Below are 23,437 nucleotides of genomic sequence, written 5' to 3'. Positions count from 1 at the left end.
ACACTTCTCTTTGTACATGCCCATGGAGGAGAGGAAGGGTCTCATGCTGCTGTTGTCAGGGAGCCAGTATCTGTGCCCAGAATTCTTCTTTGTGTGATGACCCCAAACTCCAGGGGTATTGATTTGCTCTGTCCCTTTTGGAGGACAACATTGCCGGATGCAGCTGGGGCAGGAGCAGCTTGTATATTTCCATCGATCTCCTTCCCACTGGCATGACCAGGGTGCAGCAGGCACAGAGTACATCTGTCAGGAGATGGGCAGCTGCAAAAGTCCAGCAACCAGCATTGAAGACTGAGTACCCAGTGGGCACAGAGTTTTGTCCTAAGCCTTGGGGCTGGCCTGGTGGGGTGACAAAGAAGTACCTAAGAAGAACTTGAAGGGTAGTGGGGGGAAAATAAAAAGGACTTGCAGCGTTTGAAGATCTGGTAACCTCTCTGAATGTCAGTTGTTTCATCTGTAAAATGAAAATAATCCCTTCATTACCCACCTCACTGGATTATTATAAGGAAAAGAGAAGGATAGGGACTAGACATGGATTTCATTGATCTCAAGAATTCCTATGTGAGAAAACTCCCTCCACCAATGCAGATCTATACCTTCTCTTCAATTCATAGCCTTAGAGAGTTCCCCAGAGCACTGAATTCAATTCAGTTGTTGTTCAGTTATGTGTGATTCTTCATGATCCTATTTGGAGTTTTCTTGGCAAAGATAGAATGAAAACTCTATCTAAGATGGAGCAGCTGGTGCTTTGCCCATGTGTGTCAACTCTGGTGGGCACTAAAACACTTGCAGTTTTTTATCAGCATAGAAATCTTAGCACTTGGTTAGTAGGATAGTTTGTTAAAATAAGAAGCTACAAGATGGTACCTGGGAATGGGTTCCTGTCCAACTCTTTCTCACTCTGATTCTAGCATCAGAAGACCTGGGTTCAAATTCTGCTTTCAAATTTGACTTAGAATAAGTGCCTTCTCTGAATCTCAAGTTTCCTCCTCTGAAAAATGAGAACATTGGACTAAATGACCTTGGAAGACCCATCTATGATAACTATGATTTTATGATATTTCACATACTTCCTATAACTGTCCTTCCCACTGGTGTCCCAAGGCCTCAATTTCTCATTCATTCTCCTTCCCACTCCAAAAGGACCTGCTTCATGCTATTTTTCCTGGCTAGAAAATTAGCAATAGTTGCCCAGATACAAAAATATCTAGTTATGGATCTGGGAGGCACATCCCTACCTAAGGGAGCTTTAAATTCACAAAGCATACAGAAAGTGTAAATTACTATAATGCAGACCAAGGACCTCTTAAGAGCTGAGGAAATGCCAACTGAAAGTCTGATGGGACTCCCTGTGTCTGAAATCTTTGGGGAAGGGTTCAAGGTAACACGTGCACATGAATGTTCTCACATGCACAAACTGGATACAGTCACTGGAACTGTCAGAGCAGCAGCGAATTCCCAACCCAGGCCTGGCTTTACAGATGTTGGAGAGCCCAAGAATAACCTGAGAGTCCCAGGTAGAGGAATGAGATCCTTGTGTGCACAGTATGTCTCTGTCTATTATTCTAGCATTAGCCCTCTCTGCCTCCTTACCCTAAGATCATAGGAATATAGATTGAGAGCTTGGAAAATAACTTTATAGGTCATTTAGTCTAACAACCCTCATTTTAATGATAAGGACACTGAGGCCCGGAGAAATTCAGTGACTGGCCCATTGAATTATACATTAAAAGCCAGAAGGGACCATGGATGAGGTCATGTAATATAATCCAACCCTTTCATTTTATAGAGCAAATAGCTGTGGCCCTGAAGGGTAAAATTGCTGGGCCTGGTAAGGCAGTAGGATTTCAGTGACTACCTGATGGTCGATGGGATGGCTAGAGCTGGCTGACTCGGGGCTATGTAGGGGAGGGGAGAGCAGGGCCCCCAGCATCAGACCTATGTCCTAATGATTCCCCAAAATAAAAAAAAAGCTAAGACTGTGACAGCTTCCGGCTGACTCTTGACCCTTCTCCATAACCCTGTTCATCTTCAAGTGAAAGCTGCCTGCCTCTCTGGTCCTGGTATTGAGACGTTTGGTTGCTGGCAACAGCAGCACAGCTCATGTTCATGTGCTGACCCACCCTGTGACGTAGGGCTCCAGTATGGAATGTGTTACTCTTTAAGTAAAAAAAGTCTGATTTTTTTCCTCCTTCACGAAGCAGTGAACGTGAGTACTGAGAAAATTCATGTTCCCAGGCTGCCTTAGTGACTCACTTCCCTGGGGGGGAATGGCTTCCCACCCTACCCAAGGCCCCAGAACTTAATTTTATCTTACAAGTAAAAAGTGTGGAAGACCAGCTGCCATGTTAGCTTTCCCACCTTCCACCACCTTTTCATTTAGGTCATGAACTTTATCTGGACTCTAGAGAAATAAAAATGGGCAAGCAACAGAAGTGACAGGGGTTGGGGGGAAATGTAAGGATGCAGGGTGGAAGCAAATTGGTGTTGGAATCAAAAGCAAGCTCTGAGTTCAAATCCTGTCCTACCTGTGTGATCTTGGGGAGAATATTTGAACTCTTTGAGCCTCCATTTTCTCATCTGCTAAATTGGACTAGCTGAACTCTGAGTTCTCTCGCAGTTCTAAATCTAGGACCAAAGAGAAGATACCAACATAGAGAACCACTGCAAAATGAAGCTTTCTTGACTAACAAAAAGCTTTCTTGGCTAACAGAATGAAACTTCCCCTACTTGGGGTGATAGGATCATTGAATGAGAGTTAAAAAGGAGTTAAGGTCTTGTAGTCTAGCCCTCTCTTTTAATAGATGAGGAAACTGAGTTAAAGGAAGTCACTTAATCCATAGGAAGACATAGAGCTGGAAGGGACCTGAGAGGTCCATTAAATATCCAACTTTTTAAATTGTAGTTTGTGACCTGCTTTGGGCCATATTGGTCTTGGCCCTTCTGTCCAGCCCTGTTACGTGGAAGCTGCAGAAATTTCCTGGTCTGGATAGGGCTAGTGAGCAGGCGTGGTCTTGAAGAGGCACCTGGCCACATTCTTCAGCTCAGATAACCAGAAAAGTCTCATTCTAGGGCTCACAGCCCCTTTTGTCATTGATAGCTCTAAGGTGAAAGTGTGAAGAGCAGCTCCCTGATGGAGTCTAAGGTAGCCAAAGGCCTTGGAATCTGGCAGTCACAGAGGCGAAGACCAAGCCTTCCAACAATCCAGGAGAGCTTTCTAACTTTTTTTTTGTTAATGAAAAGAAATGTAAATAAATTAATGTTCCTCTCCCCTTTCCCTCTCCTTTAACATTCAGCAGGGACATCCTCAACTGAAGAGGAGAGAGGAAGAGATTGAGGCTTGCTTTTATTCCTATTTATTTAATTTTGTTTTTAAATTCCATTGTAATCGAAGCCTTAGTTCTGATACAAAAAACGATTTTCAGACAGCCCAGCATGCGGTGGGCATTTGTCTTTGTTAATTTATATGGGGAAAGGTAGTCAATCCTCTGGAGCCAGCTGCTGGCTCTTGGATTTCACAGGGGTATTTAAAATAACAGTTCCTGGCAGTTGACTAGCAGCTAAGAGATTTTTTTTTTTCTCCTTCAGAAAGCAAAATATTGCATGAGTTGTGCAGCATATACAACTTGAAAGATTATGCCACAAGTGCATAGCATGGTTTTTAGCAAAGAATTAAAGACTTCATCAAGTTATAAAGTTAGCATACAGGAGAAGGGAAGAGAATGGGTTGGGGGGCAGAGCTGGTTCTGAGGGGTGAGGTGGGTAGGAGATACAACACAGATGTATTTTGTCGCACGTCATGCTTGTTTAATTTCCCTTCTCCTTGGTTCCAATTTGAATTGGCAAAATATGTTAGATTATGGTACGTTATTTCATTTGCCTGCTTTATAATTCCTCCTTACCTCAAACAGATGAAAAACATTGCACTAAAACAAATTGACAGCTCTTGAACCGAGAAAGATCTTTATCCTTCAGAGTGTTGATGTAGAAATAAATGAAAGAAAAACATACTTGCCAGGTCTTGAAGCAGCTTGAATTGGTATTTTTTTGGGAAGAATTGCTGTCCTTTTTTCCTTATTGTTCTCTCCACCTCCTGCTTTTTTCCACCTTCCCCTCTTCAGACAGCAGCTCACCTTAGATTAAAAAGTTAGTGTGATCTTCAACACATCACTGAATCTCTGTGGGCCTTTGTTTATTCCTCTGTAAAATGAGGTGGTTGGATAAGATGGTCTTTAAAATACTTTCCAGCGCTGACATTCTATGTCCTAAGGCATATCCTTCTATTAGCTGGAATATTCTGTATTCTTATATTATATTTTTAAGTCATTCCTAGCTATTACATTCTATGGTTTGACTTTTTTTGTCTTAATGTTCTATATTCTAAGTTCCCTTATTCTTGAAACATTCCATATTCTAGGTCCCTTCCTGCTGACATTCTCTGCTCCTAAGTCAAGGTGACTGTTAATTTAGTGACAAACTCAGCAACATTGTTAAAGGGTTTGATATTTATTGAAGATCTGTAGAATAACTTGAGTTTGCACATAGGTGGAAAATTTTCTCTAATAAATGCTCAAAATGTCCTTAAGAATCACTTGGGCAAAAAATATTTTTTTGTGTTCCTACTATATGTAACACAAATTGCTAAATGCTATTGTTCATTGTTGCTGGTCAGTTCAGTCCAATTCTTTGTGACCTCATTTGGGATTTTCTTGGCAAAGATACTGAAGTGATTTGCCATTTCTTTCTCCAGTTTGTTTTATTGATGAGAAACTGAGGCAAACTGGGTTAAGTGATTTGCCATTTCCTTCTCCAGCTCATTTTATACATAAGGAAACTGGCAAACAGGGTTAAATGACTTGCCTATGATTACCCAGTGGTAAGTGTCTGTGGCTGGATTTGAACCCAGGTCTTCCTAACTCCATGCCCTGGTGCTCTATCTCCTATGCCATCTATTTGCTCTGCTATGAGTACAGGAAATAGAAAATGTGGCTCATACTCTCCTTATAAGGAATTGCAGGGAAATAAAGGAATAAGGATCTATGTATTAATTATTTTCATGTAGTTTTGTGTGACATAGGAACAAAATACAAGATCAGTCTTATAGAATTTTAGAGGAAGGGAATGCTCTTTGGAAAGCTAGAACTAGTGATATATTCCTGGCTAAGTTTCAGAGAGGTAGTGATTCATCCAAGACTTTACAGTTAATCAGTGATATAGAGCCAAGACTAATGACTCAAAAAATATATTAAGTTTCAATTTACAGGACATAGGTTTGCATCTTCATTTACTATTTATCATCTCTTTGTCCTTTGGACAAGTCATCCAATCATGGGTCTCAGCTTCCTACTCTATAAAATGAGGGGAATGAACTAGGTGATCTTTAAGATTCCATCTTTCTCTAAATCTGTGATCCTGACATCTCAAAAGTTCTTTTTATTATGCTATTAGACTGAGTAGCTAGAAAATCTTATATTCATATTCCATATTATTCCATATTTCAGTTCTACATTGCAATCATAAAACATTGAGTTAGATGGAATTTTAGAGATCACTTCTTTGCTCTTTCTTCATCATCATGCTTCTTAGTCTAGAAATCCAGCAAAGAAGACATAACCTTTTTTTATCCGAGCACTCCTACCCTGGGGCCCAATTATCCTAATTGGCAATTGTCTCAGTTGCCCACTTCACCAAGATGCATCTAAGACCAATCCCATCTGTGCTTTGCTTGCTTCCTTGATACATCCAGTCCCCATCCTTGTAACTTTCCAAATGGGAAGATCTTTCCCTGGCCATCACTCCCCTCTATGTATTGTTTTCTCTTTTTAGAATTTATGTTTGTTGAGATCTCATACTGTCTTTGCCTTTTCCTCCAAGGCCAGGATGGATACATTTGTATAAGAAAGTCTATTTCACTTTGTTAGGCAGAAGGCCAATTTTATGGTCACAACATTTTTTCAATTTCTTCTGGGTACACAATGGCAAAATCAGCTAATCAACAAGCATTTATTAAAGTGTCTGTAATTTTGCAGGACACTGGGCAGGCAGCCCTGATTTCAAGGAGCTTATAATCTTGTCAGGGACAGCAACTGATCAATGGAAAGATGGGTGGGTGGAGGGTGGGTGGGTGGATAGATATGTGAAAGTGTATATGTATGAGAGAAAGAGAGAGAGAGAGAGAGAGAGAGAGAGAGAGAGAGAGAGAGAGAGAGAAAGAGAGAGAGAGAGAGAGAGAGAGAGAGAGAGAGAAATAGAATCAAGATAATTTTGGTAAGAACAGAAAAGGTTTCATATAGAATATGGTACTTGAGATGAGCCTTGAAAACTAGGTAATTCTAAGAGGTAGAGGTGAGAAGGGTGGCTATTCTAGGCATGGGGTGGTACCCAATAAATAAAAACAGAAGTCACAATTTTTAAAAGTCCATCTGGCTGGGTCGTAATGTGTGTGAAAGAAAATAATGCATAATTAGATTGAAAAGATAAGCTGGGACCAGGTTTTAAAGGGCTTTAAATGCCAAAGGAGTTTGTGTTTGAATTGGTAGGCATCAGGGAACCATTGGAGGTTTTTTGAGTAGGAAAGTGTCATAGTTAAACCTATGCTTTTGGAAATTCACTTAGGGAGCTCTGTGTGGAGGCTAGATTGAAGTAGGGAAAAGGCCAATTAGGTAGAAGCCAATTAGGAGGCTGTTGTAGTAGTCCAGAAAGGAGGTGAGAGGGGTCTGAACTAGGGTTGGGTTGTATTAATGGAAAAAAATTACATATGTGGGGGAAAAGGAGTACCCAGACTTAAGAGTGGAAGTGGGATAGTGATAGAGTTATACAACTAGGTTTTATTCTCTACCATTTATTAAAGTGTTACTTTAGACAAATCACCTCTGAAGACATCACCTCTGAAGCTCTGTCTTCTCTTTACAGTGGAGATATTTGGATTAGAATAAAACCTATTATTATATTGATTTAATTGTTATTATTAATCATGTGAATTTGATGATATTTGCAAGAGTGGTATTTGTGTGACCTCACAAGGTCTCATTCCAACCCAGGGATTCTCTTATTTAAACAGGAATTCTTTTGCACCTTCAGTGGTTGGAGCTTAGAGAATCTCAGCTTCCCACCTTATTTGCCTTGTCTGCCAGGTGACAAGGCATAGGGGAAATAAATGTGCTGCCCCCAGGAACAGTGGGGTGTGAAGAAGTAGCTTTGTGTCACAAGTGGAAAGAATGCTCCTTTGGGACTCAGGAGAGTTTGGTTCTGTCTGGTTCTGACACTCACTAGCTATGTGATTTTGAATAAATCACTTCCTCTCCTTGGACCTCAGCAACCTCTGTCAGATGAGGGATCAGACTCAGAGAGAACCCTTCTGGGTCCCTAATTAGGTGAGTCTGGGTATCCAGGGCTTTGGGAAAGAATCTGCTCTGTTTGCTCCTTCCCACAGAAAAGAAGAAAGCTCTGATCCCCAAGACCTTCCCAGGACTAGCATCAAGGGGATGTATCTGGCCAGTTTTGTGGAGGTCATCTCCCTGCAGTGCAATGCCCCCCATTTTTTAGATGAGAAAGCCAAGGCAGGGAAAGGAAAAACAAGCTGCTCCGTCATTGTATCACAGCATCGGCGTTAGCATTCAGACCAAGAATTCCCAATCCCACTGAACTCCCTCCCTGAGCCAAGCACTGTAGCTACGCTTATCACCATCCAAGATTGCATTGGCCACAGGAGATGAGGATGATTTTTCCATTTGGTCCTGATGTTTATTTCACGCCCATCAAGATCAGCACATATTAGGACAGATGAGGTGGTTATTTACAGACTCTGCTTTTTCACACTCAGTAATTATAAACCCTTCTCCCCCAACCCTCCCCCCCCCAATTTGGTCAAAGTCGTGGAGATCTATTTTGGCAATTAGCAGTTTAGTATTTGTTTAATGGGAATGCAAGCGAGTGTTACAGTGCATCAGCGCTACGCTAATGATTTGACTCTCTCCTCCAGAGCTAGCAGGGTTGAGGCTTTTTTCACGGTAGGAGAAAGCCCAATATAGGGACAAACAGGGAAAAAAGTGAGCATAAGGCATCTGGATCTCTTGTCTGCTCACTCTCCCACCTCTTCACCCAGATACTTGCTTATGCTCATACTCACAAACATGCACACGCACACACTCATGCAACTATGCTGTAAACGGAGCCATAGATTTCCAAAACATAGCAGCAGCCACTTGAAGGAGCTTTGAACAAGAGGCCCGTTAGACCAGATGCCACTTCTGCATGACAGCTGTCATGCCTGCAGAAACCAACTGCTTCTCCTCAAGCAGTTAATGCCAAGCTTGTTCCTGCACCCTTCCTCCTCCTCCTCCTCTTCCTCCTTTTCTTCCTTTTCCTCCTTCTCTTCTCCTTCTTCTTTCTCTTCCTCCTCCTTCTCCTCTTCCTCCTCTTCCCTTGCATCTTTGCACCTCTCTGGGTTCCAGCTCCAAAACCACAGGGCAGAATCTTTTCCTCTCTCCCACCTCTTCATTTTCAGACACATTTTCATCCTGCCAAACCTTCCTCCAGCTTCGCTTCCTTTCCTCTGCCTTTATGGACACATGTACGTACATCTCCGAGATCAGTGTGCATGCACGTGCAAGTACAAACAAATGCATAGGCTGTACAAGAACTACTCCTGTTCGCAATTAATATGCTCTTTGGTTCAGGTTGTGTGTGATTCCTGCGTCTCTTCAGAGGCACAGTGGCTCCATTATGTCTGTTCCCTTTGTCCCTTAGCGGCTGGCTTGTACCACCAGAGGAAGTGGATCAGGCTTGTGGTTATGATATAGGTGCATAGATTTCTGTGTACGGTTAGTTCAGCATTTAGGACCGTTGGAAGAAAGAACAATGGATTAAGGGAGAAAAGAATATTATCACCTTTGGAATAACCTACAGTTTACTAGGTAGTAGACACTTAAATATTATCACTCAAAACTTTCTCAAAACTATGAGGAGACATCAGCTTCAGGATTCAAACACTTATTTATGTTTTAATGGGTAACACACTTGTAGTGTTGGCAAGGTCAACTGGTAAGCAAAGCATTGGGCTGGCATTCTGGACCCCTGGATTCTGGTTCTAGATTTGTTTCTATCTAGTTCTGTGACCTTGGAAAGGTGCTTTAATCCCTCTAGCCCTTAGCATCTCTACCTGAAGTGTGGAATTAGGGAAGAGAAGGAACTCATAACAGATAGCCTCATCTTCTTTTCAGTAATGGCTGGATGAATGGATGAAAAAAAGTATTTATTAATTACTTACTTTATGCCAAAAACTGGGGATACAAAGACATGTGCAAAAATAGGACCTGAACTCAGGGAACTTACGCTCTTATGGGGGAGATAACGCATATGGAGGACTGTATGTCCTCAGGTGCTTTTCTGAAAAGAAATAAGATATGACAGTATAATTGGCTTGAGGAGAGAAAGGACATCCCCGTGCAAGAATGATAAAGGATTAATCAGAAAAGAGTTAAAAAGCACTGGCATATAGCAGTTAGGGTCAGTGGATTGAATAACAGCTAAAATAAGTTTGTAGTGAACTAGTTAACAAGATTGTGTGACTTCCTTTGGCAGTACTTGAGCAGAAGGGTAGGCAGATGGTGGGAGTAATCCAGGGCTGAAGTTTGAAGAGAGTTAAGAAGCAATAGGATGGTGAGACAAGAGACACAAAGGTCAAGTGCAGTGTAGAACACCACTAGTTAATGTAAGGGTTTCAATTTTGAGGGAGGGAAAGTGAAGCTTGAAAAATCAGGGAGGATTAGAATGAAGAGGTTTCTTAGAGATGGCTGGATATTATAGTAGATAGAGCTCTAGCCTTTGGAGTTAAGAAAATCTGACTTCAAATTAAATCACTTCAAATTCAATACTTACTAGCTCTCTAACCTTGGGGAAGACACTTAAACTCAATTTGTCTCAGTTTCCTCATCTGTAAAATGGGGACAGTAATAGCATCTATCTTCTGGGATTGTTGAGAAGATCAAATAAGATAACATTAGTAAGGTACTTAGCACAGCTTCTGGCACCTAGTAAGTGCTATATAAATTTCAGATGTTATCATCATCATCATCATCATCATCTTCTCATGATGATTAAAGCCCACACCCTCTTTAGCTCATTTCCTCCCCACTCTAACCTTTTCCCCCTTTCAAGTACTGATTAAAGAGATAGCATCCCTTCCTTTGGCATAAGCCAAAATACATTCTGAAAAGGTTTGCTAAATAAACTGAAACCCATTACACAAGGTTTGATTGGAGGGCTGATTTTGTCTTTGGAGGGCTGGTGATGGAGGAAGTTGGAAGCTGTGCACCTGCCTATTTCCAAAAATAAGCCCTTGCCATAGGAAGAATACCCCGGAGTAATGGCTTGGTCACCTGGCCCTCAGTCACAGCCAAGTGATTGTAGGAATTCCCAGTCTGTTGTCCTCCAGTGCTCCCTAATTTGTTGGGATTAATTAGCTCTGTCTGTGGAGGCCTTGTACACTGTGGGACAATTGTTTGGGGTTCTCAGGCATTAACTAAAATAACACATTTTGAGACTCTGTTTGAGGGTGGGGAAGAGCACTGTTTTAGGGAACCTTAAATAGATGGGTCTGCTAATATCATTAATTTGCATTTGACCAAAAAAAGTTAATTGAAGTGTCATTTCCTACTTTGTGCACACAACAAGTATGTACTAAGCAAAACAGATGATTTTTCAGAAATCAGAAGAATAAATCCTGTGCCAGGAACAGGCTATAATCAATTTTATTTGTGTATGTTGGGGAGTAATGTTAGAGGAGACCAATGTACTATTAGAGATGATCTGCCCCCTGTACCCCCTTCTCTCTCTCTCTCTCTTTTTATCTCTATCACTATCTTCCTGGCAATTATTTTGCCTCTAACAGTTTATACCAAAGCTGATTTCCCCGACATATCCTGATTACATCTTGCCTCCATTCCCTGATGGTGTAATCAGAGGATCCATGGACAAGATATTGGCAGGAGTGATGGTCTGAAGTTGGCCACTTGGGGCACTCCTAATTCAACAAGCATCTGTTAATTCACACTCAATGGCCAAGTACTTGGCTCCCAGAAATTCTGAATTCTCCATATGACCCATCCTGCTTTTTCAGTTCTAAAATTTCAGTTAGAATGTGGCCAGTGCAAACTAAAGTCTAGACTCCAGTATTTATCATCACTACTTTTGGACTTCTGCCATCATCTCGAGTGTAGAATGGCTAATTTAAATCGCCTGAAGAATAGACAATCTTTGTTCATCAACTGGACCTTTGGCAAGGTGGAAGAAGCCCAAGATCTAAAGTCAGAAGACTAGGTTTGAATCCTCACTACCACATATTGACTATGAAACCATGGGCAAATCACTTTCCGGATGCCATTTTCCTTCCATAAAGGCATTAGACTAGATAGCTTTCCAAGGTCCCTTCCAACTCAAAAAGATCCTATGATCCCATCAACATTTGAAAAACTTCTCATTGTTGGGTTTAGTGCCATTAATGAGAGTGTTAACCATGTCACAAGTTTCTGTTGGTCTGAGACTTAACTTCTAGTCAGTGCTAACAGTTCTTTTCATTAGTTAGAATTTTATTTTCACCCATATGCTTATATCATCACTGGTCCAATTAGGATTCTTTTTTTTTCTGGGAAGTAAGGAAACAAATCTTAGTCTTCAGTGAAAAATTGAGGCAGATGCTCCTTTCTCTAAAATGTAGTCTACTCATTTCTTCCTCATAGGTCTCCTTGCTTTTTAAAAAATACAGTGCAGGTGCCCCTCCTACAGGAAGCCTTTCCTTATTCTTGTTATTTTTATCTGTTCCATCTTAAAATGTTTTTGCATTTTCTCTTCTGCACATGTCCCCTCCATAGGGAACATTTTTGTCTTCATCTCCCCGGCACGTAAGGTAGTGCCTGGAATATTATAAGCAATTAATGTTCAACTGAGAAATGCCCCCATCCTTTTTTCCTCCTCTCTTATGTACTTTGTTACAGTAGCTTCTCAGGACCCCAAAGTGGAAAATCAAATCAGATCAGGTCACCAAGCACTGATTAATTACCTTTCTCCTAGAGTTGTTTTGAGGATCCAATGAAATCATCATTGTAAAGTGCTTAGCACAGTACCTGGCACATACATAGTAAACACTATAGAAACGTTGGTTGCTATTGCCATTATCGTCATTATTATTAAATGCTTATGATGAGCCTTGCACTATACTGAGTATTGAGGCAACAAAGAAAGGCTCTTTTTAAAAAAAATAGTATTTTATTTTTCCAAATACATTCAAAGATAGTTTTCTTTTTTTTTTCCAAAGATCGTTTTCTACACTCACCTTTGCAAAATCTTGTATTCCAAATTTTTCTCTCTCGCTTCCCCCTTCTTAAAACAGCAAGCAATCTGATATAGGTTAAATATGTACAATTTTTCCACACATATTTACATATTTGTCATGCTGTGCAAGAAAAATAAGATCAAAAGGAAAAAAAAAAGATGAGAGGGGAAAAAAACAAGCAAACAAACCAACAACAAAAGGTGAAAATACTATACTTTGATCCACATTCAGTTACCATAGTTCTCTCTCTGGATGTAGATGTCACTTTCCATTACAAATCCATTGGAATTAGGAGGCCACCTCTTTAAATAGATTAAAAGAATCATTCTCCAAAGAAGTAGGAACTACCACCAGAGGGAAGGGAACCAAGAATAGTCAACCCACTGACTAGGCTACATGTAATGTGCGATGTTACAAAGAGGAAGAGAGGAGAAGAGGAAGGCAGGAGGAAAGTAAGGAGGGAAAAGGGGAGGGCGGGGGAAAGAGAGCAAAAGGTAGATATGGATATGGATGTAGCTTTATCAAATAAGAAAGAATCAGAATCAGTTCCAGGCCAACATATATTCACTTTTCTTCTTATTCTTCAACCCTGGAGAAAAAAACTGAACACAGTTACACTTTCCCATTGAAACTCGTACTAGAATCCTTTATAGTATATGGAATGATAAGTTACAGGATGCTTCATCTTAACCTGAGCCTTGCAAATTGTAGAAAACAAAGTCTAGAGAGGTCTTGTTTAAGGATAGAGGAATCCAAGAAGTTTCTTCAAATGCTGATTTCAGCTCATGAGAAACAGAGGTGGGCAATAGAGTGATAGACTTGGAGTTACGAAGACCAGTTCGAATTCTACCTTGGATGTTTGTCTACCATGTCACTCCAGGTAATTTAGTTACCCTCTATTTCCTCTTAGGTGTGATGACCTCCAGGGTCTCTTTTGAATCTTTGTTGATGAACCTATTATCTTAGGACTCATTGTATTAACCTGTAATTATGTTTAATAAAAGTTTGGTTTTTTTACTAAAAAGTAGTTCTCCTAAAGCAGTCTTGGAAAATTATCAAGTTTCCAAAGCAAAACTGCTGATGGATAAATCTATTGGCAAAGCACACATAATTTCTTTTCTTAATGGATACTGGGAAAATCCCACCCTAGCCACTCATCTTCAAGGTGTGTAAGTTTTGGACACTAATCTTCAGGATGAGAGCAGTATCCCCATCCTTTGTGGAATTTAGAAATATCTTCCAACTAAGACCTGAAAAAAACTGTTCTTTGCACTGGTATTGGTAGATCTATTCACTGGGCCAAATGTTCAGAAAAACAGTTTGGAATTATGTGAGAAAAGTCACTAAACTGTTTTTATATCTTTTTTTATCCTAGAGGGAGACAACACTATTGCATATAAATCCCAGTAAGATCAAAGGGAGACATAAAAATCCCTTACATAGCAAACGTAACAAACAAACAAAAAATGCAATTGTGAGTGCCCATCCACTTAGAAATGTCTGGTATCTTTTGATATATAAATATAATGGAATACTAATTTTGTTGTAAGAAATAATGACTGAATAATTCAGAGAAATGTGGGAAGACTCATATGAACTGAGCAGAACCTAGAGAAAATTATATACAATAATTACATTCATGTGCATGAAAAGATCACTCAAACAGAGCTGATCAGGGATTGTGATCTTTCCAGGCCTTGGAACAATTGATGACATTTGCCTCCCTGCTTTTAGTCTAGAAGTGGGGAATTGCAGGTTCACAATGGTATATCTGCTCTCAGATATAGTTGTTATATTGGTTAATTTTGCAAAATGGTTTTTCTCTGTTACAAGGAGGGATGTTGTGGGAGAAGGCTGCAGTACATCCAGAAATGACTGGGATATAAAAGTGAAAGATATTAAGAAAATGAAAAAAAGCAAAAATCACCTCATGTTTCCAGATAGCTTCTCCCAAGCTTCTGGGTGACTCATGTACACTGACCAAGCTTTGGACCGGATTCTGTAGACCATGACTACATGCAACCATCTATCTACCTTACTGACCTGAGTTTCATTTATTTCAAAGAAAGGGAAAAAGGAGGGGGAGATTAGTTTGCTCGCGAAGGGGTTTGGTGCCAGTTACCTAGACTGCCTTCGCTTATTTTCCCTTGATGGAGCCTCACACAAGCTGCTTCTGTTTGATTCACGTAGAACCGTGAGAAACAGGCCTAGTTGAGGAGGCTGTGTTTTTCCCTCTATTCAGCCTTTGTATATTCAAATTCTCCTAGATTTAGTTGTTGCTATTCTGCCAGATTTCCATAGCATTGATGGCTTTGCTGAATTAATAAGTAGTGTTTTGCAATCACTGAAAAGTTTTTTTTTCCCCTAAGCACCCAAGCCTTATCCATATTGATTTTCTTGCTCTCTTCCCTAACCAAGATGTTTTATTTTGTAAAGTGTTAATAGAATTTTTCTTTTGCTTCGGCACTTTATCTATTCAGCAGGCCTTTGAGAGTCCCATTGTGCAAACTGGACTATAGAGGAAAGAGTCCTATTCTTGTGTGACAATAAGTGCCCTAAAAAAAAAGGAAAAAGAAAAAGGAAAGAAAGAAAGAAAATCCTTAAGCCCCCCACATTCATCAGAGTGGGGGGAGTATCAAAAGGGCATAGAGAGAATGTTCCAACTTTAAGAAGGGAAGAAGTAACCAATTAAATGCTGTGAAAAGGACACTTTAAAAAAGAATTATTAAAAAAAAAACAATTTTAAGTGACATTAGAAGAAGATCATGATTTAATTAAAAAGTGAATATGAAAAGGCAATTTTTGGTAATATTATCAAGGTCACTTAAAAGTAAGTTTAAAAGACAATTTTTAGGTGGCATAAGAAGGAAGCTTTTTAAAAAAAAGAATTTTAAAAGGTAATCTTAAAGTAAGTCTCAGAAGTTATATTTAAAATATTTTAAAGATAATTTTATGTGGTACAAAAAAAGTTTTTAAAGATTAAAAGACAATTTTAAGTGGTTCCTGAACATCTTTTGGTTTCAGTCTGTGAAATTCAGTTGCCCTGTTGCTGTGAATTTGGATCTTGAGACATGGGCTTGGTTCTTCTGCATTGTCTAGAGAGAAGGGTGGGACAGATGTAACTCCTTGATACTTCCCATCAACCCTCCCTTTGCCGTCTTCCTCTAAGGACTTGATCTGTTCTGTGATGCCATAAGCATCAGTGTCCCTGTTCTATGTAGACTGTTGAACGGACTGTAGTTAGGATTGAGTAGAGCATGACAAAATGGGAGAGCATTGTATATCTATTGTCTCAGCAGGTATCCAGATCCTTACGAAAGCCAGACTGCTGCTGGGATTAGATTATCCCCAAGAGGAAAGGATAGAGTGAGGGAGTTCCATGGCAAAAATGTTAGATCCCTGGGACGTTCTTGTACCCAGAGATGGCACTGTTGTGTTGGCCAATTGCCTCTGGGAGCAGGCAGACAGCAGTGCTAGAAGGGGCTGTCATTGCAACCATGTCATGTCCATTTTCCCTGGGAACTAACAATTGGAGGATGGTGTCCGAAAGGGAGACCTGTTTGTAGTCTTGGTTACCTAGCAACTAGGGACCTTGACACACACGAAAGGATTTTTTAAGCCAGTCAAGACCCTAGAAAATACATTCAGAGGCAGGATTTTAAAATCCGGTTTGGCCACTTTTCCTAAATTCACTCACTTTATTTGCCTTTTATCAGAGAGTAGCCATGGCAGAGATGGGATATGTGAGACTTCTCTCAATAGTCTACCCACTGCTTTTCCAAAGCTCTTCTTCCCCTTTCCCATCACCAAAGAAAATGCTCATTTGATAGTCTCTACAATCTAATGAACAGTCAAGTCTAATGAACACATTAAAGCTGCACTAAGACTTTTGGAACACAGTGTAAGTGTATGTGGTCCAAATCCATGCAGGGAACTTCCAGTGAGGAAAACGCCCTAGACTAATTCAGACCAATAACTCTTCTGCAATACATTCTTATTGCAAGGATTGTTAATCTTTTTGTGTGTCATGACCCCCTGTGGTGACCTAGTGAAACTTGTGAATTCTTTTTCAGAATTGTATCTTGAAATGCATAAAATAAAATACATAGGAAGCCAGTTTTTTTTTTAATCTAGGAAAAAATAGTTTATAGACTATAAAATTAAGAATCTCTGTCTAAAAGAGTTTTTAGGGAGTGTGAGAGATTAAGCGATTTGCCCACAGACATATAGCCTGTATGTGTCAGCAATGGGATTTGTATCTGGTCTTCCTAATTCCAAAGCTGACTCACACATGCATATGTATTTAAGGGCCTATATGTATGTAAATAGCTCTAAACACATATCAAGATGAGATAAGCTTTTATCTCAAACTTCAAACTTAGAGCATCAGGGCTTATGAGTGTGGGTATGTATTGTTCAAGGAGGACTGACATTTCTGGTGTGAAGGCTTGCTGAGCCCTTTTCAAGGCTGTTCATCCATCTTCGATATCTACCTGTTGCTCAACTCTCACCTGTGGCTCCAAGAAGCTGTAAGGGGCAGCAGTCACACTCTGATAAACCATCTTAGCAGATGGGCTAAAGCAGTTTGAGGTAACTGAGGAGCCTCAAACCTGTACCCCAAGCATGTGAAGGCTTCTGTAGGTGGAATAGATGAGAACAGTTTATTCCAATGGCTACGAAAGTGACTGAAGCAGATAGTGTGGAGAACTTGGAACTTGGGCATTGAAGTCACCAAGGTCATCCTTTGCATCCCAGACTATTGCCAGTTATCTTGATTATTAATCTTGCCACAGGATTTTGAGGAATCTGGAAGAGAGAGTGAAGATGATAACTTTGTGCAATTCTGCCTTGCTTAAATCCTATTCACACATGAGTCAAAGCAACACCCTATGATGTCTTTGCTCTTCTTTGAAAAGGAAGGACAAGCAACAACAATATGCTTGCATGCATACATACATTCATTGTACCATAGTGAATTGAGAGCTGACATATTAGAAAATCAATAGGATTAAGTCAATCATATATACCTGAAATAGTTTATCAGTCTACATATAAGTTATTGGGATCTATTTTTCCTTCCTTCCTTGTATTTGTCCTTCACTCAAGGAGATGACAGTGATAACAATATGAATGAAATTGGCAGCCTTGTGCACTTAACCTGGCTGAGAGTTTCCCTACAGAGTGTAGGTAGGTGATTATTTCAATGATGACCTTGACGTTACAGGCTCTAAAACCCACGTAAAGAGTTAGGTTGGGAACAGAGGGAACCCAGCCCATTGGAACCAAATCAAAGCCAAGCTGATCTGGGTTGGGTCCACAAAGTTAATGTGAAACTCTCCTTATTGCTAGAGGGAAGTCAGGGTCCTAGTGCAAATTGGAAAGACTTGGTGTTTTTGTTTTATTTTGTTTTTAATTACTATTAGATTCTTTTGAAAAGATCCTAAGTAGAACCTGTTCTATGTTGTGTTTTTCAGGTGGAGGATGCTATGCTGATGTTTGATAAAACCACCAACAGGCACAGAGGTAAGATACCTAAGGCTACTCAATTTTCCCTATATGCCATGGCTTCCAATGAACCTCATCAAGTTCCACAAACAAAAAATAATTTATTCTGCCATCAAAGTTATGTGGACAGACAGCTCTTGGTTATTTGTGTAAATAGGAGAGAATAAGGCACAAATAATCCCCAACACTGGGTTATACAAAAATCCTGCTTATTTGGCTTTGGAAAATGCTACAAGATGGTTTTGTCTGGATGGATTTATGTTCCTTGTTACTGCTTGCTTAGTCTTATATTCACATAAATTTGTGGAGCTGAACCCTATAAATGTGCTGAGTTTGAAGTAAGGGTAGCCTTGCGATTGCTGTGGGTAATCCTGTGGATCAGATTCTTGTACCTGATATACCGAAGGGAGAGAGACAGACAGACAGTGATGACATGTGTGCAGACCCGTGGATCCCACTCCTGCTGCTCTCAAAATTTACAGTGACATTTCATGGATGTCATTGCCTGAATCCATTCTCTCTAGTGTTTCCCCTCCTAAACCCTTACTACTTTTCAGCCCCTTCCTTTAGTATGGAACATAAGTGATTTAGAATAGGGAAAATTGACACAAATGCTGAAAATCCATCCTGGAAATCAAAAGACCCACAAGTGAATGAATATGATTTAACAACATTCCTCCATCCCCCACAACCTCAAGCCCAAGATTTCTGGGGCAGTTTTCTGCTCTATTAATAAATTGGGACGGGGGGAACTACAGGATTGGAATCAATAGTAAAAACGGTCTATGTTGGTTGTATTCATAGGGAGGGATGGAGAGAAGAGTAGCATCTCTTTTCCACTGCCAAGTTTGTATCTAAGGATGATTTTTATTTTTATTTTTTAGCTTATTTGTTTTTGTTTTTGTGTTTTATTGATTATATTGTTGTTGTTACTCTAGTTAGAAATAGTTACCCTTCTTTACATTGAGGAGATTGGACAGGATGACTTATCATCCCTTTTAGCCCTAAATTTAAGGTCCTATGATAAACTGGTTATATGACTTTGAACAAGTTACTTAATTCCTTTGACCTCAGTTTCTTCTTCTGTAACTAAAATGAAGAGGTTGGAATCTGTGGCCCCAAAGTCCTCTTTAGCTCAGATTCTAGAAACCAGAGAATCAAATATTCATGGACTTATAGCATTCATTCATAGAGAAAGAAGCTGGAAATCCAGAGAGGGTCTTACTTAAGGTCACAAGGTGAGTGAGTGACAGCGCTTAAGTTAAAATTCATACTGTCTAAATCCAGTCCAGGAAGGTACCATAGTGTACAGAGCACCAGGAAGTCTCATCTTCCTAAATTCAGCCTCAGCCACTTACAAACATTATTTCCTTTCCCCTCTTCATGACTTAGTGAAACGTTCAGGAACATTACTTCTACTCTCATTCTGCTTCCATAATTCTTATTTCTGTATTCAGTTCAGTAAGGAATTTATCCAGTACTTACTATGTGTAAAATGTAAGAAAAAAGAAAACAAAACAAAAACCAAAGTTTCTAATTCTTGCCCTCAAGAATATTACATTCTTTTAGGAGAATATAAGATGGTATTTGGGTTCTAGAACTGATGCCAATGGTTCCAGAGGTCCTTAGTGACCACCTGTCTGATATTAGTAGACTGGAGCAGATCATTAAGTGCCATGAAACCTCAAAGGATTGCCCATCCTCCTTGCCACCCCCTTTTTCCTCCAGGCTCCTTGTTTCTTCATGTCTCCCAGAGCCTTTTTAGCTTCCTTCCTGTGTGGGTGGAGAATATTTAAGCCACCCAAACCACTGAAGAAGACTTTTTCTTTGATCTGGCTCCTATGAACATGTTATATATCTCTTGATGGGTTAAAGCATTTGAGGAGTTAAAAAAAATAAAAATAAAACACTCATCATACCCCTCTAGAGAAAGGTGCCCACATATATCCAAGATAGGTACTTTTGGCATCGGATGATGAATAAGGAGGATAACTGGATGAAACAGAAGAACAAACTTAGTCAAACACCATCTTCCAGTCTTTCTTCTTTCTTTCCTTTCCTTACTCTGCTCCCTTGCCTCATCATTCCATTATCTTATCAAGCAAAATGAAAGGAAACCAGCCTCCTTGTCTGGAGCAGTTCCCAAGGTGAAATGCTTTTTCACTTGAGGAAAGGGAAAACAAGGAGATTCAATCTAGAAATCAGTCCTATTCTACTACTCATAACCAGGACCAAATTTATTATTTCATTTGCTGAGAACAGACCTAACAAAATATGGCACCATAGGAGACAAGCTCACTAGAGGATTGTGCCTTCAAAAAATAAAATGAACAGTAAATGATGGAGGAAGAAAAATGCTTTGTAATTAACACATTAATTGTATATGTAAAGGAGTTGTAACGTCATCACTGGAGTAGAAAGTATGCTGGGTTTGAAATGAGAGGACTGGATTTCAAATCCCAGCTCTGCCATTCACTACTTTGTGATAGTGGGCAAGTCAGAACTTCTCTGATTCTGGTTTCCTCATTTGTAAAAGAATTGGAGTATCTTTAAGATCCCTTCTGGCTCTAAGTCCAGGATCCTATTATCATTTATTATTTTACAGACAGTTCTTTATTTCTTTTTTAGTGGAATTACTTTTATCAATTACTAGAGAATACCTTGTTATAGGTTTATAAATCCAGAACAGAGAGAGGCCCTAGAGTCCCATCCAAGAAAGGATTTGGGGCCAGATTCTCACACGCCACAGCCATAGCCAATGCTCTTCCCACTGTGGTATCATACACAGCTACCCCAAACCCTTCATTTTATAAATAAGGAAACTTAAGCTCTGTGACTTGAATTGCCCAATCAGGTAATAAGAAGCAGAATTGAGATCTGAACTTGGATCTTTTTTTTTTTTTGTAATAGAAGTTTTTTATTTTTAAAACATATGCATTCAGTCTTGCAAAACTTTGCGTTTCAAATTTTTTTCCCTTCCTTCCCCTCACTCTCTCCCCTAGAAGGCAAGTAATCCAACATATGTTAAACATGTGCAATTTAAACTTGGTTCTTAAATCCAAGTCCACTGTACCACTGTCTCTTAAGGGGCAAGTGCATAAGGCTTTGTTATTGTTTAGTCTTGTCCAACTTTTCATGACCCCTTTTGAGCATCGAAATATACTGGAATGGTGTGCCACTGCCTTCTCCAGATCATTGTACAGATGAACAACTGAGGCAAATGGGGTTAAGTGACTTGCTAAGAAATGACTAAGGCCAAATTTGAGTTCATAAAGATGAGCCTTACTGAATCCAAGTCCAATGCTCAATCCATTGCACCATCTAGTTACCCTGAGGTGCAAGAGAACACAGGTTCAAATTCTAGCTCTACCACTCTTGCTACCTGGATAGTGATACTTAACTCAATTTGTAAAATGGGGTTTGGGGACTAGGGATTGGGGTCATGTAAAAATTTCTTGGTCAAAAATGGATTGTGAATAGGAAAAGTTTAAAAAGCCCTAATCTAGACTCTAGATTCATAGATGCTGACTTTACTTCTCACTAGAAGTTAAAGGGCAGTTGGATGACCATTTGTCATGGATGTTGGATAAAATGACTGCTAAGGTTCTATCCAATTCTTCCGAATCTCTAATTCTTATGATGGCTCCAATTATTGATTTCAACAAGTTGCTTTTATATATTGCTTAAAAGATATTTCAAGTGTTATAGATAGTTCTTTGATGTCATAGGAAGGGTAATTAAAATACTAAGCTTTGATTATTTCTTAGCCTTCTATTTTTAACTAATTAGGGTATTGAAAAATTGAAAGAACTCATTTGGATATGATGAAGTTTGAAATTTTGATCTTCAGACTATTTAAACATTCAACTATTAATTCCTCTTGAAAAATTGCATCTTTGTTCCTGGCTGAACTCAAGCACTACCTCCTACTGAAGACCTTTCCTGATCATTGGAATCATTAGAACTTTCCCTGACCCTTCCCTTTCTATTCTTTTATGAACTTTGCACATTTTAAAATTTGGGTACCTTTTATGTGGGTTCTCTGAGGGCAGAAATTGTTTTCAAATTTATCTTAGTGTCCTTAGAATCCAGGATACTACCTGACACATAGCAGGGACTTAATGAATGTGTAAAAAAGGAATCAAAAACAAACAACAAAACAGAAGTGAACAAGCTGGGGATGGTGAGAAGATGGTGAACGAGCTGGGGATGGTCTTTGTGGTAGCAGTGAATATATGAGTAGAGGCTACTAATTAAAATCTGAGTGAAGGAGACATCACATAAAATGTGAAAGCCTAGGAAAAATATAATACAAATTCTAAAACTTATAGATGAAGAGACTGAAGCTCTAGTGCCCCATGATTTGTTTCTGGTCACATAATGAAACAATAAGCATTTAATTGATTAATAAATCCAAAAATTAGAATTCTTGTCCCCGAGAACTTGAGTTGAGCTCATTCAGCTTCCAGCCATTTACCTGCCTTTTCTAAGAAGCCAGTATCTCATGTATGGAGGGGCGTTCATTTATTATGAAAAAATAGTGGTGATGATGAGGTTAAAAGGATTGTTTTAAAAAATTTTTAAATCATACACTGTTTTCTACATGTAATCACTGGCCACTTTTAACAGCAGTACTTTCTTCTGTACAACAATATATCTCCATTTTTACTTATAGGAAAACAGAGGCACAACACTGTAAAAATGAATGCCTTGTGTCATATTTACTCAGCCTAGGGAGTGGCAGGACTGGATTTAGAAATTGAGGCTTTTGTTGATCCTGCCTATCTCCTCACTGCAGGGTTTTCTGAGAGATGATCTGTGCTAAGGTGGGGGGGGGGTGAGAAACAGCTTTCACTTTTTTTTTTTTTTTTGTAGAGTCATTCAGTTTACTCTTGAAAAGTTGATAGAAGCCGTTGGAAAACTGTTGGGCTGATCTTCAGAGGATTTAATTATTGAAAGGAGAAAAAAAATTTTTGTTGAGTTACCCTTGCAAACTTCAGATAAAATCTTGAGTTGGGCATTAAGTATTGATCCCAGATTAGGGAAGGGGAAAAGAGAAAGGAGACGTTTCAAGGTTCTGTCCTTCTGACTGGGTTATATAAGAAGGGTTTTAGGAGGACAGCCATGTGCTAGCTAGCTCAGCATTAGCTGGAGAATGGCAGGGGAATAAGGTGAAAGCATTTCCTCCCCATGAGGTAGGTTAGGCCTTTCTGAGCATTCTCCTATACTCCTCTCAACTCCCACCCTTTGTCCCCCAAGCTTTGGTGACAAAGTACAGTGTGGGCTTTTGACTTGTGAAAAAGGGAGACGTTCCAGGAAGGGAGTTTATGGTGCCAGTCTCTACCTTCCAAAATTTACTTTCAAAGAAGGGAGCAACAGACCCCACCAGGATTGGGCTTTGTTACAAGAAGACATTACTGCCGGCGTCCCCAACCTCTAACACTAGATGCTCTCTCCTGATCCCTGAAACAGCTGGATTCCTGGCTCTTAGGAAGGGAAGCTGAATGGTTTGGAGTCCAATCAATAGTTAAACTGGTGTATTTAAAGTATATCAGGTAGGAGGCTGGCAGAGGGCAACTGGGGAAGGATTGGTTTCTAGTT

The 23,437-nt window shown here is 39.7% G+C and overlaps 1 protein-coding gene across 9 annotated transcripts in view; it reads left to right on the top strand.

Annotated features, from left to right (window-relative positions):
• Positions 1-23,437, top strand: part of MSI2 (musashi RNA binding protein 2) — a 516,507-nt gene that overhangs the window by 300,647 nt on the left and 192,423 nt on the right. For all 9 annotated transcript variants that reach the window (XM_051994218.1, XM_051994217.1, XM_051994222.1 and 6 more), the window contains exon 7: positions 17,806-17,854. In XM_051994218.1, the coding sequence (XP_051850178.1) occupies positions 17,806-17,854 (49 nt within the window). The remainder of the gene's footprint in view (positions 1-17,805; positions 17,855-23,437) is intronic.

This window comes from Antechinus flavipes, chromosome 4, assembly GCF_016432865.1.
Source record: "Antechinus flavipes isolate AdamAnt ecotype Samford, QLD, Australia chromosome 4, AdamAnt_v2, whole genome shotgun sequence".
NCBI classification, from domain to species: Eukaryota; Metazoa; Chordata; class Mammalia; order Dasyuromorphia; family Dasyuridae; genus Antechinus; species Antechinus flavipes.
Note: the sequence above shows the minus strand (reverse complement) of the source record. Positions and strands in the feature narration are given on the sequence as shown.